This window comes from Exophiala dermatitidis (assembly GCF_000230625.1).
Source record: "Exophiala dermatitidis NIH/UT8656 unplaced genomic scaffold supercont1.3, whole genome shotgun sequence".
NCBI lineage: Eukaryota > Fungi > Ascomycota > Eurotiomycetes > Chaetothyriales > Herpotrichiellaceae > Exophiala > Exophiala dermatitidis.
In genome coordinates this window covers 2,643,848-2,660,207 of record NW_008751648.1, presented here as the reverse complement: position 1 = coordinate 2,660,207, position 16,360 = coordinate 2,643,848, and the positions used below count along the sequence as shown (strand labels likewise).

Sequence of the window (16,360 nt, the reverse complement as noted above, 5' to 3'; positions counted from 1 at the left end):
GTTGGCTGGTGACATGAGTGAGACATATACTTTCTCACCTCGGCAAGGCCCGTAATCGCCAGACACCTAGGAATGGGCTCCGTTTGACTTTCTCGCCGGCTTGATACGGGGTGTTTGATGAGGCTCCCAAAACAGATCTTACCTACGTGGAAGTTCAGAAGCGGTCACGTGCTATAAAGTGTACGGTAGAGTGAGCCTGAGTAAAATGCAGCATTACGGCGGACTATACGATGTGTTCATTGATTCCCCGCAGCCTGATGCTCATCACTCCAACGACCCTCAGCCTCGTCGCCGCATTCCTGAAGTCCATCTTCGACTGGCACACCGCTTCATGACCTTCCCTTCCAGATTGACTCTGGGCCCATCCCTCAATCGGCTCCTTCGCAGATTCTCACAACTCACCTCTCAGCTTTCCACAACACAGCCTTCTCCGTTCACCATGGATCCAGCCCTTCGATCCCACTACCTCGCAGACAACCCTCCTACAGTGGTTCAGTTGGAGATCGCTCCCCATTTCTCTGCCCTGACACCCAAACAGAAAAGATATGCACACCACCTTAGTCGGGCCGCATTCCATGGCACTCGTGTGACTTTGGCCCAGGTATCCCCAGAGTCTCCCATCATCTACGACCTTATCATGGCCCTGCATCGTGCCTGCGGCGGCGACTATAAGAAACTGTCCGAGACTACTTCCGTCCCCTCCTCCGACGTGACGCTCTGGCTGGAGTATTCCGCGCAGTTTCTCGGCAATTGTGGCAATTACAAGGGGTTTGGCGATTCCAAATTCATTCCCCGGATTTCACCTGAAACGCTGAAGCAACTCTGTGGTGTGAACCAGGAATGCAAGAGTCTACATGACAAAGCGGTCCAGACAGGAGGAGGCATCTACGAGACCAAAGATGTTGCTTTGATGCATCTAGGATATCCCGAGGCAGGACACATGACGACGTATTACCCAGATTCGCCGAATATCACCAAAGAAGAGATCTCGATCGTGGGTGACGTGTTGGAGGAGAAAAAGCTACTCATAGAGAACACTCGTTTACGAAAGCTGCCGTCTGGAGACTTCGACCTGCTCATTGCATCGGGCATCTCGAATCCTCCACCGGAAGAGCGGGACTTGGGCGATGTATCCTCTATTCCCTTGACGGGCAAGCTTGCAGGAAAGAAGCTGAACCTCGTTTTCGGTGACCATCAAAATGAAATGGCCAAAATCGCGGTTGAAATCAAGAAGGCCCGCAAGGAGGCTGCCAACCAAACCGAAGAGAAGATGCTTGACGAGTACGCCAGGCATTTCGGGACTGGCAGCATCCAAGCGTTTGTGGAGTCCCAGCGCTACTGGATCAAAAACAAGAAGCCTACGGTGGAGACAGACATCGGATTCATCGAAACATACCGTGACCCTCACGGAGTGCGCGGCGAATGGGAAGGGTTCGTTGCATTCGTCAACCAGGAGAGAACGCGGGCCTTTGGTAAATTGGTCGAAGCAGCGCCGAGCATGATTCCCAAACTGCCATGGAGCAAAGACTTTGAGAAAGACAAGTTCCTCAGTCCGGACTTTACTTCCCTGGAAGTCTTGACCTTTGCGGGAAGTGGCATACCGGCGGGTATCAACATTCCCAACTACGATTTCATCAGACAGAACGAGGGGTTCAAGAACGTCAGTCTGGGCAACGTGTTGAGTGCAAAAGCCCCCAACGAACCTATCCCGTTCATCCGCAAAGAAGACGACCAAGTCTACCGCAAATACCGGGACCCGGCATTCGAGGTCCAAGTCGGCATCCACGAACTGCTCGGCCACGGCTGCGGCAAGCTCCTTCAAGAAACGGCTCCTGGCGAGTACAACTTCGACAGCAAAAACCCACCAGTAAGTCCCGTTACCAAAAAGCCCATCACCTCCTGGTACAAGCCCGGCCAGACCTGGTCGAGTGTGTTTGGGTCGATTGCTTCGTCGTACGAAGAATGTCGCGCCGAGTGTGTCGCCATGGCTCTGTCGTGCGACTTCGACATTCTCAAGATTTTTGGGTTCGGGGACGGCACAGAAGACCTCAACAATGAGGCCGGCGACGTCTTGTACGTCGCGTATCTTCAAATGGCTCGCGCTGGCGTCGCAGCTCTCGAGTACTGGGACCCCAAGAGCCGCAAGTGGGGCCAGGCCCATATGCAGGCGCGGTATTCAATCTTACGGACTTTCTTGGATGCCGGCGGGAATTTTTGTCGAATCAAAGCTCCAAACGGAGATCTGAATAACCCCGATGACCTCGAGATATTCTTGGACCGCAGCAAGATCCTGTCGCACGGCCGTCCCGCAGTCGAGGCGTATCTGCAGAAACTGCACATCTACAAGGCCACGGCGGATTTTGAGGCCGGCAAGAAGTTGTATGATGACATCACGAGCGTCGATGAATGGTGGGCCGGGAAGGCGAGACCAATCGTGCTCAAGAAGAAGACTCCTAGAAAAGTGTTTGTCCAGGCTAATACGGTGTTGGATGAGAACACCGGAGAAGTAAAGTTGGTCGAGTACGAGCCAACCATCGAGGGGATGGTCAAGAGTTATTTCGAACGCGACGTCTGAGTTGAGCAGCATAGAACGGCATTTTCTACGGGGTTGTTTGGCATTTTGCAAAGCGACAGCAAAGCAATGAGATCCAGGCATGTTCTAAAAAGACAGGGGTCAGGGGTGATGTGGGCTCGCGAGCATCGTGACCGAAAGACGAAATCAACGAAATAAAAACATGGCAAAATACGTATGACTTGTGTGATACAATGCTATAGAGACATCGTACTGTGCAGACCAATGTGTAGATGGGTATTGACTTCTGGTTCCCGCGACAAGGTGGCACCGTTCACAGCTCTAGCGTAGCACCAGGCTGAATACAGCGTGAGACGCCAGAACCAACGCGGACCATTTTTACGCAAGAAAAATGAGCAGCAGCAAAGCACGCCTTGGCTGCGAGAGCCGGAGTTTTATTGACATGGTGACATTCTTGATAAATTAAACATAGCCCGAAATCAACCGAAGAGTCGTTGATAGAACACGACGCCTCCGGTGTGCGTAGTCACTCGAAGGAACCTGAGTCCTTTTGCGGAGCGAAGCCATTGAACGTGGACAGGGCAAGCTGAGCGCTCGTCGACTAAGCATCAGTTGCTGGCTGCCCGGCCTTGCTCTTTCTCAAAATATTCCTCTTGAGGACATTCTTCTTCAACTCCTTGTAAGCTTGACGTTTGGCCTTGTCATACTTGCCTTTACCCAGCAGCGGCACGCCCGGGATCTTGCCAGGGACAGTAAGAGGAGCAGGCTTGGGATTAGTGGCGACAAGTCCCGACTTGGGCCCCCGAGCCTTGACGAGGTTTTTGCGTTCCTTCTTCTTCAGTGCTTTCTTTTCTTTCTTTTCTTTCTTGTACGCCTTCAAGGCGGCTTTGCCCTTGGGGACCGAGGGGCCCCGGCTGGCATTGGACAGGGTCGCACGTGTGCTTTTGCCGTCTGGGGCATCAGCGTCCGATTCGGATTCATCTTCGGCCTTCTCATCATTGATGTCGCCGAAGGAGACGAAATCGGCGTCAGTGGCGAACGCTGACTGCTCTTCGGTTTCAGTTGGCTTCGATGCGTCAGCGGATGTATCAGCCTTGACGGGTTGTTCTTCTTCACCTCGTGCGACTGTCTCGTCTTTGGAGCCTTTGGCCTTCTTCTTCTCCATTTTCTCCTTCTTCTCCTTCTTGGACTTCTTGGCCTTCTTGCTGTCATCCTTGGACGTCACGGGCTCTGGCGCGGTGTCGTTCTTCTTGTCCACAGGTGCATCAGCAACCTTTTCTTCCTCTACCGAAGGCTGCTCTGCTGCCTGTGTTGGCTTTGCGGGGGATTTGGCATCCGATCCTGCCTTTGGTGTCTTCGCCTGAGCCTGAGCCTGGGCAAGCTTGCTTCGCGCGTTCCTCAAAGCCTTCCTCTCTTCCTTGGTCATTTCGGATTCGGGGGTTGTTTCGGCCTTGTTCAAAGCCTTTCTCTCTTTCTTGGACAATGGGACCCCTGGCGCAGACTTGTCGGCCTTTGTTTCTGCCGAAGCCTCCGGCTCTGCCTCCTTCTCGGCAGAAGCAGACTCTACATCCTTGGCGGCTTCAGGTTCAACACTAACGGCAGCCGCCTTCTCTTCTTCGGCATTCTCCGCCTTCTTGTCCTGATTCTTCTTGTCCTTCTTCTTATCTTTCTTCTCCTTCTTCGACTCTTTGGCTTCCTTCTCTGCGGTTTCTGGTTTCGACGCCTCGATGGCCTTCTTGGGCTCTTCGGCAGTTATCAATTTGTCTTTAACCACGTCTGAAGGGTTGGCCAATGTTGATGCCGGCATGTCCACTCCAATGGCCTTGAGTTTCTTCGCCTTCTCCTCGCGTTTACGCTGCTCCTTCTCAACCTTCTTCTGCCACTTGTCGGCAGTCTTCGGTGCGGCGAGTTTCTCCCGTTCGAGCTTCTCATGTGGGGACTTCCGGTATTTCTTGTTCGCTCCCTTCCATACATCCGGATGCAAAGAGTCAGGCGGCGCATACTTGCACTTGAGAATATGGCCGAAAAGCAGATAGTTGTCCATAGTCTCCGCGACAATCTTGGCAACTTCGTTGGAAGCAAACTCAATGAAGGCAAAGTGCTTTGACGCTCCAGTGCGTTTGTTCCGGGAGAGTCTTAGTCTCGTAATGTCACCGAACTGGGAGAAGTATTCTCTCATTTGCTTTTCGTAGAAACCGTGCGGAATCCGACCGACGTAGACGGCGCCAGGACCATCATCTTTGCCTTCAGCCTTGATCTTGTCCAACTTCTTCTGAACCTTCTTCGACTTGGGCAGAGCAGGAGTGGTGCTCAGATCCAGGCCGGTATCTTCTTGCTTGTCATCGGTGTCACTGTCAAAGCCCTTGAGGAGGGCAGCCGCATTGTCCTCCACCTCGACCTCGTCGACATAGCCAGCCTCATCCTCACTGGCCACAGCCCTGAAGTCATTTTCGAGTTCTTGATCGAGTGTCCTCTCGGCTTCAGCTTGCATCGAGATGTCGGCCGGCTTCTGGGCGGTGGCCGTCTCAAGGTCCTCATCTCCAGGGTGTTCAACGACACCATTGACACCATCGGCAGTAAGGATCTGATCCTCCTTACCCTTCTTGTTCTTCTTCGACTTCTTGGATTTCTTGACAGCAGGCTCTTCGACAGCAGTAGAAGCGGTTGTAGGGGCAACGGCCTTTGTCGACTCTTCCTCGTTCATGAAATCTGCGGCGCGCTTGCGGGATTTTTTCGAGGCCACCGCCGAAGCATTGTCAGCAGGGACGGGCTCGTCTTTAGGGGCGGAGGCAGCTGGCTTGTCCGCAACAACATCGGCGCTCTTCGACTTCTTGGTCTTCTTTGGAGGAAGGTCGGTCGCACCGGACGATCCTGGAACGACTGAATCAGTTTAGAAAAATGCGAGATTGTCGACAGTACTCACCTTTTCTTTTCTTTTCACCCATTTTGTACAAACCAATATTCAAGACGAGTGTGGACAGTGCAGAATAGAAGATAGAATGTCACGTTGACACTCAAGTACTTGAGATGAATGTTTGCTACATTTCAATCGAGACTCGACTTGTCCCAAATTTTTCTCCAACTGCAGAAGTGAAACTCCGCCAAAATTACATAATCCGCTTACATAACATGATGGCTTGACGTAAGAGGCAAGTCAACCGAACACGATATTCTTCCCCTTCAGTCGCCGTGATCTGTCTGTACCACTATCTACCAACCATCACAGCCTTGCTTGAGCATAATGACCCTGTGTTACGTGTCTTGCTACCCATTCTCTCCATGATAGCGCCAGGGTCAATTGCGCATTCGTTTAGGGGTTGGTCTCGTCCCGGCACCTGTTCACACACGTATATCCCAGGTAAACTGATCATAAGACATAAACATATACATATATCTATATAGGCTTTGTGTAAGGCCTGCTCAAACCCTACCTTCGTGCGCCGGTAAAAGGAGTGGCTCGAGTGCACGTTGGCACCGTCATCGAATCCTAGTAAAATGGAGATACTCCTAGGAGGATATATCAGGTTACTCGAGCCCAGATCCTAGCTGGAGCTGGGGCACCAGACCGGGCATAGAATACTCAAGGTTGCGGTAATAGTCCACAGATCCCGAGCGAGGATTCAACCCTGAAAGGACCTACTTCATTGGTCGCAGACCTTGTGACCATCCGATTCCTCTGGACACGAATTGCCAGGCAGTATGCGCCAACCTGACCTTATGACGAGCAGGCCTGGATCAATGCCCGACCCGCACATTCAGGATGCAGGCCATGAGCGCTGCCAGTTCTAAGCTCGCCAAGCTAGCAAGCCTTTCCTGAAGCGAGTTGGTTTCGCGCGTCAACATGGCCAAGCTCACAGCTAGATCTGTAAAGGGGTCCATCAACCGAAAGCTTGAAAAACGATCTTCAACACTTGGCTAGCGGGACGCCCCGTGTGTCCCAAAAGGCTTGGGCTCAAAGCCGGTTGTTTGGGCCTTGTTTAGGCCAGTCACGCCAAATCGCTCCACAACCCGAAGCCAAAATCCACGCCAGCTGCGTCATATAGCGTTGTCAAAACATTCTCAAGCTTGAGCGATCCAACGGCTTGGGCCACGACAACAACGGGCGATAACTCTACCGGGGAAACTTTGATTGTTTTTCCAATTCCTCTTAAAGCCACACACAGCGCAATGGGAATCTCAAGATCCCTGTTCAAGTCTCCGTATCCCTGCGCGAACCAGCTGGCGCGGCTTAAGCCTTAAAATCAAGCTGGCTCAGCCCGCTTCCGCGTATCCCTCCCGCATCAATGGTCTCAGGCGTCATCCGCCTCTGTGAGCCCACTGGCTCAGCGGATCACCCGGAGAACCGTGACCAGGCCCCTCTTCATCCTACAGGGCAGCATCATCACTGTGACGGATGCATGGAGTGAACAGGAAACGATTGGTTTGCGATTTTCGTGACGAGGTTGGGTGGCAGCGTAAATGCTAGGTATCTGTTTTATGTCCACGCACGCATTGATTGATTTACTGTGGATTGGTAAGTTGCCACTAATTAATTACTTTCTTTCTTCAAAAAGCAAGCCCTCTCCCTTTCATTCCTCGCGCTTTCATTCTTTGGGCCTGGTATTATCAGATCTCAACATTTTCAAGCCGGTTCTTGTGTCCAGAGTCAACCGCTCGTTGACAAGAGCCCCTGTTCATAACCGCCTATCCTTCCCATTAAGTTTCCCTGTCGCGTATATCTACCCACCTACAGGCAACAATGGCAGTGATATGGGGTCTTGATCTGCACGATATACAATGGAGCAAATTCAAGAGTTCATACATGTTCGGCAACAAAGACTACCATCTCCGGCGGACCAAGTTCGTCGTCTACCAAATCGCCATGATTTTCTGCGTCGTGTCCGAGTCTGTTGGAACTGCCGCCCTATCAGGTAAGTCTCTTCTTCCTGCGCTCGAAGAGCACCATGAAGAGCCAATGTCGCTGACCAAGGTGCTGCATGCTGGTGCAGACTATGTCAAGCAGCAGTCGACGATCGAAAGCCTTCATTCATCCGCGAGCGTGCACAACGACGACTTCGTCGGCATTGCCTCGTACAATATCTTTGTTGGCATTGCGGTAGCCACGATCTTCGGAGCGGCCTTCTTCTTCGATCTGTTCTTCCCTGAACGTTACGAACCTCGAAACATCCGGTGGGCATGGAGGATCAGTGCGCTGGTGGTCACGATAATGACTTTGGCCGATGCATTGGCTTTGACCGTGATTGTGGCCACGGGCAACGCCTGGATCGCCGCAGACAGCGAAGACGCACGACTGATTGCACAAGAGAGGATCAACCCTCCGCTGGTTTATCGTCATAATGGCCGCGCTGTCGCCAGCGTGGTGTTTGTTTGGATTGGGTTGTGTGGGACGATTGCTAGGTGAGTTTATCTTCGATCTTTCGGAACTTTGGTGCGCTGGTGCACATATACAAAGGAGAAGCTAACATGGCTGGATCTAGCTGTGTTGTCATGTGGCTATATTATCGTCACCTTGAGATCTACGGCCCAAAATCGCATTCGGCCCGGATGCGGCGCATGGAAGACAAGACTATTACCGACTCTCCCAGCATTGCTTGAAACCATGTCGAGCCACAATGAGCAACTATATATTCATACTAAATGGATCTGACGATTGGATGTTATGGGATGGGGTACGTTGGCCTTGCCCGAACTTCCAACAGTTTTATGACGTCCGAAGAACCCAATTACAAAGTTCCCCTCCCAAGCGGAGAGACTGTACACGAATCCTTGAACACAGGCTCAAATACGTACCAGTCATTGTGTTTCAGAAGAATATATCTCCTTTTCCACCAACGTCAGGCTGGGCTGGGCCTAGCCATGCAGACCGTGCAGCATATCTGGCCGGAGCGGAGTCGTTTAGCAACGCGCACAAATATCCCAGTCGACGTTCTACCACTGAGACACGCATGCTCCATCGGGATCCATTCAGAGCGACCTCAGAACTGCCTGTACATGTGCGACGTCTACGGTAGTCGCGAGAGGGTTGGTCCGAAATTCGGCCCCGGTACGCCAGAAATGGCACCCAACGATTTGGCTTTAGAGTTACCTACACCGAGGTCAACTCTCTCCAGACATGTTTAATGAATCATTTTTATAAATCCATCAATGCAATTTACAAGCGAGGAGTTTTGGGAGCAGTTGAAATAAAGTGTTGCACCATGCTATACCAGTCTCAGAATACACTTTTTATGCTGCTACCATCACGGGCCAACTTCAACTGTATGACACGATCCTGGGGAGAGTGATGGCCTGGCACCATTGCCCCCATCCTATGTCAGCAATTTCAAGCCACTTTTTCTGACTTCTAGCATACCAGTCTCAGCTGTACTCAACAACACATTTCATTTCTGTCCCCGAACCATGCATGGAGTACCATTGTTTCAATGCAAAGAGTCTTAGCATGCCATGACCAGACGTTGCAAGACTGATAAAAAAAAATGCATGCTGTCGCCCGCCGCACCTGATTTCTTGAAGGCACGTTGAGACAGGAAAACGAGAGAAGACCAAAAAGCAAGCCATCACATTTGATGTCATGGGCACTGTGCACGCACTCCTCGCAGCAACCATGCCATTCTTTGTTCTGAATGAAGCTTGCTCTCATCATCCGAATTCATTCTTTGATGGCAACCGTGCCCGCCGCAACGTCTTCGGAGCACTTGAACGATGAACTTGTTGACCACGCAAGCGGCAAGAACAAAAGAGGACAAGGACAACCAGCTTGATAGACACCGTGGCCGTTTGATTCTCATCGGCGTCCAATTTGTCTTTTCGGATTGGCGGGCAGGCGTCAGCGTTGTATCGTCAACAATATAAACATGGCCCGACTGGCATTCATCGTCGACACTGTGAGCCGGGCGGCCAGGCGTATCATGACGCCATTGCCTGCTGTTGTTGGCTTGCGCCTCCTGCCTGGCCGCCACGCCTGCCCACTGTCTTTGGCCGATGCCCGCCCTGCTCTCTCTGCTTCTCCCAGGCCTTCTTGTTGCGGACACAAACGTCTGAATGTGGCACTGGGAAATCGTCGCTGCCAGGGTGATACCGCATCGGCCCGGTGTACACCTCTCCATTGTTGCCATCCGCCCTCCAGGTCTGGGGAGGCCCGTCCTCAGGCACCCGACGGAGGGCCCTGAAGCCAGCACGCCCGGTGCCATTCCGGGCGTGGCGGCCAAAGTCCCTTCCCGCCCTCTCTCCCTTCCCGCACCTGTCGCAGATGTACAGGTAGTCCTTGGGGTTCCACTCCGGGGTGGGCTGAGCCCCGGTCGTGGCCCCGACTCCTGCCATCTGCTGGGCTGGGCCTTGGGAAGGGAGAGAAGGAGGTTGCTGGAAAAGAAGAGGAGGATTATATACTCCAAGATGTTGGTGTTGAGGGGCGCTAAGGGCAGGGTTGTGAAGTGACTGGCTTTGATTTTGGTATGGCTGGTTGGTCTGGTGAACAGCACTTGGGTGATTCATACCGTGAATGACACCTGGTTGATTGGTCGTGGGAACAGCACTTGGTTGGTTATATGCGTGAATACCAGCTGGTTGATTGACCTGTTGAAAAGCACTTGGGTGATTGCTCTGCTGAAAAGCACCTGGCTGATTGCTACCGTGAATGTCACTTGGCTGATTGGTCTGTTGAAAAGCACTTGGCTGATTGATCATCTGGACAGCATGTGGCTGGTTCATGCAGTGAGTCACTTGAGATGCGGTCCCAGGGATAGGATGGTGAGGTTGCTGATTGTGATATTGAATTGTGCTATTGATCACATTCATCATTTGATCCCAGGTCCAGTTTCCAGGATCTGCAGTGAAGGAGACTGGGGCTGCCGCAACCACACGTTGGAGAGTTACTCGAAGCTCGGCGATTCCGGTTGGACCTCGGCGGCAGGCGTGCAAAGCAAGAGCATGGATTACATTGCATGGTCTTCCATAGATCGAAAACCCTTGGGCTTCAATCTGTCCCATGATGTCGACGAGTGGCTGTTCATACAGGGGAATGTCATGTACACGGTGTGTCTGCTGGTATCCGGACTGGGTATATCCTAGTCTTGGGCCGACGTTCATGTTGGTGCTAACAGATGACTGTTGATTGACGATGGCATTATTGGCAGCAGCTCTGGTCTGGTATCCGGGCATGGTATACCCAAGCCGGGGAACGACGTCTGTGTTGATGTTATCAGCTGGCTCTTGTGGGATTATCGTGTTACTGGCATCCGGCATATTCTGATATTGTGCGGTTTGAGTATTCCCGAGCTGGGGGGCAGGACTCATGTTTGTGTGGCCAAACGACCGCTGAGCAATGGTCGTATTATCGGCAGCAGGCATGTTCTGGTACCCGCGGTGTGTGTTCCCAAGTCCGGGTTCAGGGTTTGTATTGACATTGTCAGCAAATACCTGTTGTTCTGCCGTCGTGTCATTGGCCGCTTCCACTTCCGCGTCATTCAGAGCCTGTTGGAAGTCAAACCCCGCTAGAGGAAGATTGGCGTTGTTGAAGGAATCCATATCGTCAGAATGGTGCAGAAGGTGGGTCAAGGCAAGACACGAAAGGCTGAGGTCGATGGATCTATGTTGTCTAAAAGACCTGCGACTGGGAGGAAGATGTCAGTCAGCGCCACTCGTCGAGGAGAACAGACTCGCTCGAGGATGAACTCCATCGAGGAGGACTTCAGTGATGGGGACTTACTCGATGTTCTTGTTCTTGAAAGTCCTGAAAGACAAGAAGGTTGGAGTCGATGGAGGTATGTTGTTTAAGATCTGCGACTCTGAAGAAGAGAAGTCAGTCAACGTACCGCCCGTTGAGGAAAGCAGACTCGCTCTAGGGTGAACTCCTTCAAGGAGGACATGAGCGTGAGGAACTTACTCGAGGTTCTTGTCCTTGAGGTTTCTTGACAAGATCGAGGGCACGGGCCAAGGTGAGTTGGTTGTTCAAAGGTTGGTCGAGAGATCAAAACAAAAGAAAAGAAGAGTGCGACTTCGAGGATTCGAAAGGAAATAGGATTCTTGAGGTGCAGGGGTGGATTGTGCCTAGTCACCGGCCAAGACCTCAACGCTGCGTCTGGTTGTTCACTTAGGGCGCCGAGGTGCGTTCTGGTTCTTCTATACACGCGGGATGGAGTGATTGGCCTATGAGGCTGATTGTCCTATTGTGAGCTGGAAGGATGTGCGTTGAGCATTCTTACGGCTTGTTCTATCGGCAGGAAGTTGTATTGTCGGTGATATGCACACGGTACATGAATGAGAGGCAGTAACAGGCATTGCCTTGCATCGAGCAGTATCAAACTGACAGGCATTACTGTATCATTGACATCAGGATTCACAGACAGATGTGTGTGGATAGAATTGCATGACCAGCAATGCTTCGTTCCCTTCCTCATTGGGAAACACGCTAACGCTTTTAGGAAAGACAAAAATGGGTCCAAACCCGACGAGGCTGAACATCCCCTATCCTCAGACGACACATCCTACACGATAAGAATTTGATGGATGATTGGGAGAAACAGCTGTGGTGAATGGCATCCGTGATTTAAGAGCTGAGAATGATATTTGTGAGGTGGTCACGAAGGGTTGGCATACTAGGAAGAAAGAGCTCCCGGCACGGGTGAGCACAATGCACTGAGGAAGTTGCAAGCGAACCTTCATGGATGAATCCCATCTTTGTCCGTTTCAGACAAACCATCTTGGAGTTGAACAGAAAGAAAAGTCAGCTGGCTTGTCCACAACTGTGCAGTCACTGCCAGAGATAGCAGCAAGAGATCAGAGCCCCGATGATGCATGCGTAAGGTTGCCAGGGTATGGTTATGCTATCAATTCTCCTGACTGCAAGATCTGACCAGTCGAGACGGAGTACCACCTCATACTTGGCAGTGTAAAGGACACGAAGTTTCATCTCCAGCGTGGAATGTGCTTTGTCAAACTACGGTAAAGTTATGTCATGGCCCTGCAGGCAGTAGAAAGCTTTGGTACGACACTCATGGTCATTCATTATGCTTGCCATTCGGTCACTGGCAGGCCAATCACATAACCACGCCGTAATCATCAAGGGATGGGCAATAGACCTCTATCCATGGATCTCTACCCCTAGGTCGTCAAGTCCCCGCTTTGCATCATCTCGATCACTGGCTGAGGTCCATAGGCTCACCATCAGCATTCCCACCCGCTTCCGTCTTCACAGTTTCCACAAAATCCTTTCGTCGATTACCGATCCTCTCTTCCTTGAACTTTTCGATAGCCTCTTTGACGTCCGTGGCTGATAAGAGAAATACCATGTTAGTATATTGACCCAACATGCCCTAGTGAAGAGAGACCAAAACTTACCTGGAATGACATCCTCAATCTTGAGTGGCATCCGATTGAAAGGGTCGTGAGGGTCACTCAGCAGATGACTGCGGATGGTGCTGCGATCGATGACGATCTTGCTGACAGGTAACCGCACCGGATCTTCCATAAGTGTGTACATCAACGGATCAAGGAATTCGTCGGGGATTTCGCCGAGGTCTGCGTCCGCAGCTTCATCCTCTTGTTTGGCCTTGGCAACTTTCTCAATGAATTTTTCCCATTTGGCGAGCTCCTCCGGAGACTTCAGGCCGAATTTGCGCAGAATATTCCCGGCTGCCACAAAATTGTCCGGTTTGTACGAGCGCCCGTCACGAGCAACTGCAAGGATAAAGTTATCTTTGTCGCTGAGGTTGAGATAGACGTCGACAATCTCGCTCAGCAGCGTCCTTGGGTTGAAGTTGTATTCTTGCAGGTTGCCCACTCTGAGGGACGAGCTCTTGGTCCCAACCATGGCGTCTAGATTGTAGTCGAGCATGTCCGCCAGACGTTGTACAATTTCCGGCATGGTGAAGGCGTCCGCGAGAGTCTCGGTGAACAACTTGAGCATATCAACTGTCTGATTGGTTAATTGCATGTATGACTTCGCCTTTCCTTTGGCCGCTTCCAAAGCTTCTTCTTTCTCCTGGCGTTGCTGCTCGTTTAGGGTTGTGCCAGCCAGTGACAGCTCCTTGGTGAGGTCATAAATCGTGTGGAAAGCCGTGAATGACTCGTCCAAAACAAACGTCACATCGTTCAGCAGCAGGTTGACGAATCTGACGAAAAACTCCATGTTCACTTTTGCCTCCTTTAGCAGGTTGTCCCTGTACACCGTATTCGGCCAGATGCACTCGATGATTTGGAAAATCTCGTATCGAACGTTGAATTTGTCGAAGAACTGACCATGGCCGCCCATAAATTCTGCTTCAATGTAGAATTTCATCAATGAATGCAATAGATATTGTGTTGCAAAAGGCAGGCTGTTGTATTGGTCCACAAGAATCCCCCGGCCTCCTTGACGCCAGGTCCATGTTCCTCTGAATAGAATCGTAACCAGGGAGGCCTTGAGGTACGGATTCTTGATATATTCTGAATTCCGGAGAAAGGTTATGCAAAGCATGATCAACTCATCCGATTGAGTTGCTGAGATCACTTGTGGCATGTTGTACATGATGAAGCCAAAATTGCCGCTGATCACATCCAGGAAATACTCTGGAAGACACATGAAAGCTTCGGGCTGTTCAGCAGGCAGAGGCAGAGTCAATGGCTCCTTGGGAAACTGGCGATGAGGCGACACTTGTCGAAGCAACCAAACAGTCACAAATCGCATAAACTGCATCGACCGGGTCTGAGCAAGCTCATCGAGTAGCACCCCCTGGACGGCGTATTTGTAAGACAACCCTTTGTCATGCTGATCTTTGTACTTCTTGAGCGCATTCTCGAACATCTGTAGCTGCATCGGATTATTCACATACTTGTGCCTCTCAGTCTCGAATTGTTCGATTTGCTTGGCCATGTGTTTCAGCTCTCGGTCCATATCCTTCAACATGTTCCGTGCAGCTTCACTGCCATAGTAGTGAGCGGCCACCGTGAGGAAGAACAGCTCCGAGATAAAGTTGTTGGTGCCTTCAAGTTGATTCTTGTAATAAGCGTCGGAATGATCTTGGTCTGCATTTATTTTGGTTTCGTCCTTGATGTCCACCCGTGGATGTCGTCGCAGATAGTCAATATCAACGCGGTCAATTTTTGAAAATTGTGCATCTAAGAAAGGTTCGCACAATTGGTCTAGGCATGTGTTGACGTTAATCATGAATCCATCGCTCGATACAGTCGTCTTGTCGATGCGCATGGCTCGTCGTTTGTGGTTAGAATTCACCACCAGGGCAAACCAGTCGAGGACTCGTTCTCGCGCCTCGGGGGATGCCCGTACCAAAGTGTTGACGATGTCAAACAGTTCAGTCTGATGAGCGCGCAAAGCCATCTGCAGAGATTGCTGAGCAGTTCTTATTCTGCCTGGATCCATGGTCTTCGGTCCCGAGAAGTACTGCTTCGTCACTTCTGCTTGTAGAGGCGAGATTTGGAAGTATGGCCCAAGCAATGTGGCGACTTCAAGCTGTGCGGCCGGCACAGGGTTGACGAACATCGGAGACTTGGTGATTGCGACTGCCAGCGGTTTGTACCTAATCAGATGCCGCAGCATAGCGGTATACCGTCGATAGTCGCTGTCCATCGTCAACTTTGCCAATCTTCGACTAAGAGTCTCGACTGCTCCGACAAAAATTTTCCGTATGCTGTCGTCCTCCTCAAATCGTGCCACAATCTCGGTGAGGAAATCGTGACAGACTCCTCGATCCTCATCAGGATCAAACAGGAGGTGGTCGGCCAGCGCAGCGACACCGTCATATTCTGCGCCGAAGATGTCTGGGGTCGTCACAGACAGCAGACACCAATTCATACACAATCTTCTTGCCTCGGATACTATCGTCCATTTCTTATTTTCAGGTGAGTGATCTTTGATAGCTTTGGCCAGCCTTGTAATGCGCTTCCAACACCCAAAGAGCCAGTCATGCGGACTAACTTTCCCTAGGTTCGCGCCAGCCTCCATTATGGCTTGCTCAAGCAGATCCGTATTCAATAAGATGGGCTTGTCTTCAGCTTCCAGTTCTTCTTTTAACTGCGGGAGGGGATAGAGAGTCTGCCCATTCATGTCTTTCGTCTGACCGGTATCAAAGCTGAACCGGAATATACTTCGTAATGTTCGATCTTCCCACTGTTCGATAGTCTCGCCCTGCCGAGAACTCGGCCGCTCCATAGTACTGGCATCTCGCTTTTGAGCCGTCCCGTCGGCGGGCTGAATCGTTATTCGGGTTGATGGCGCAGGAGAAGGGGCGTGTGAGGGTTCGGCTGACGGCACCGTTGAGTCGGACGTCGCTAGAGTCGAAGCTGAGTTTGAAGGGACCTTGGAGAGGTTGTCGGCTGTTGGCAACGGCGACTCTATCCGGGGAGGCGTCGGCGGAGTACTCTCTTGGGGAGTGTTAGGTGGCCGTGATGATGTTGCCGTACTCCCATTCTGTTCGGAGTCTGCCTGGACTGTGCCATCCTGAGCAGTCGGATTCGAACGTGAGCCATCTTGGTCTGACGCTGAAGGATCCTGCGATGGCGACGGTGATGGCGGGGGCTGCGACTGTTGCAACTTTGCCAGTCTCTTGTTGCGGATCTTGTTTCAATTAGCGACCATCAGGTCCTGATTGTTGATTGCCTTACGCACCTTTTCAGCGTCTAGCGATGGCTCCGACATTTTCACGGGTTGTAAGAAGACGGGTGTTTGGACGGCCGGAGTCTGTAAAGGTACGTAGTGGATGGAAGATGATGGTTTGGGGTTCGAGCGGAGATACGCAGCCTGGCCGCCGTCTTACTAATTAGCGTGCTGCCTGTTAAGACGCCACTGCTATTACTCTGTACTATTAACGGCCATTATCAGACCGGAGGTCCAGC

At 51.5% G+C, this 16,360-nt stretch overlaps 5 protein-coding genes across 8 annotated transcripts; 2 read left to right on the top strand and 3 right to left on the bottom strand.

Moving 5' to 3' along the window:
- Positions 1–278: 278 nt before the first annotated feature.
- On the top strand, positions 279–3,020 carry HMPREF1120_03956 (dipeptidyl-peptidase III). Its single transcript, XM_009158052.1, has one exon. It carries the CDS (start codon positions 332–334, stop codon positions 2,573–2,575), a length of 2,244 nt encoding a protein of 747 aa, XP_009156300.1. The 5' UTR covers positions 279–331; the 3' UTR covers positions 2,576–3,020.
- HMPREF1120_03955 lies at positions 2,737–5,582 on the bottom strand. 2 transcript variants are annotated; one of them, XM_009158051.1, is made up of 3 exons: positions 5,457–5,582; positions 3,650–5,404; positions 2,737–3,599 (listed from the first exon to the last, which is right to left on the bottom strand). In XM_009158051.1, the coding sequence occupies exons 1-3, from the start codon at positions 5,476–5,478 to the stop codon at positions 3,592–3,594; spliced, it is 1,785 nt and encodes a 594-aa protein (XP_009156299.1). In that variant the 5' UTR covers positions 5,479–5,582; the 3' UTR covers positions 2,737–3,591. The 2 variants fall into 2 exon arrangements, with proteins under 2 accessions (XP_009156299.1, XP_009156298.1); XM_009158050.1 differs by having other exon boundaries at positions 2,737–5,404.
- Positions 5,583–6,523: 941 nt separating this feature from the next.
- HMPREF1120_03953 lies at positions 6,524–12,609 on the top strand. Of its 3 annotated transcripts, none has more exons than XM_009158048.1 (4): positions 6,524–7,443; positions 7,522–7,930; positions 8,011–11,879; positions 11,958–12,609. In XM_009158048.1, the coding sequence occupies exons 1-3, from the start codon at positions 7,272–7,274 to the stop codon at positions 8,126–8,128; spliced, it is 699 nt and encodes a 232-aa protein (XP_009156296.1). In that variant the 5' UTR covers positions 6,524–7,271; the 3' UTR covers positions 8,129–11,879; positions 11,958–12,609. The 3 variants fall into 3 exon arrangements, with proteins under 3 accessions (XP_009156296.1, XP_009156295.1, XP_009156294.1); XM_009158047.1 differs by having other exon boundaries at positions 11,953–12,609; XM_009158046.1 differs by having other exon boundaries at positions 8,011–12,609.
- Positions 9,440–11,056, bottom strand: HMPREF1120_03954 (uncharacterized protein; the record flags this gene model as incomplete). The annotated part of the gene is made up of 1 exon (XM_009158049.1): positions 9,440–11,056. One exon carries the CDS (start codon positions 11,054–11,056, stop codon positions 9,440–9,442), a length of 1,617 nt encoding a protein of 538 aa, XP_009156297.1.
- Positions 12,610–12,666: 57 nt separating the features above from the next.
- HMPREF1120_03952 (ubiquitin conjugation factor E4 B) lies at positions 12,667–16,163 on the bottom strand (the record flags this gene model as incomplete). Its single annotated transcript, XM_009158045.1, has 3 exons — positions 12,667–12,800; positions 12,869–16,082; positions 16,134–16,163. 3 exons carry the CDS (start codon positions 16,161–16,163, stop codon positions 12,667–12,669), a joined length of 3,378 nt encoding a protein of 1,125 aa, XP_009156293.1.
- Positions 16,164–16,360: the final 197 nt, after the last annotated feature.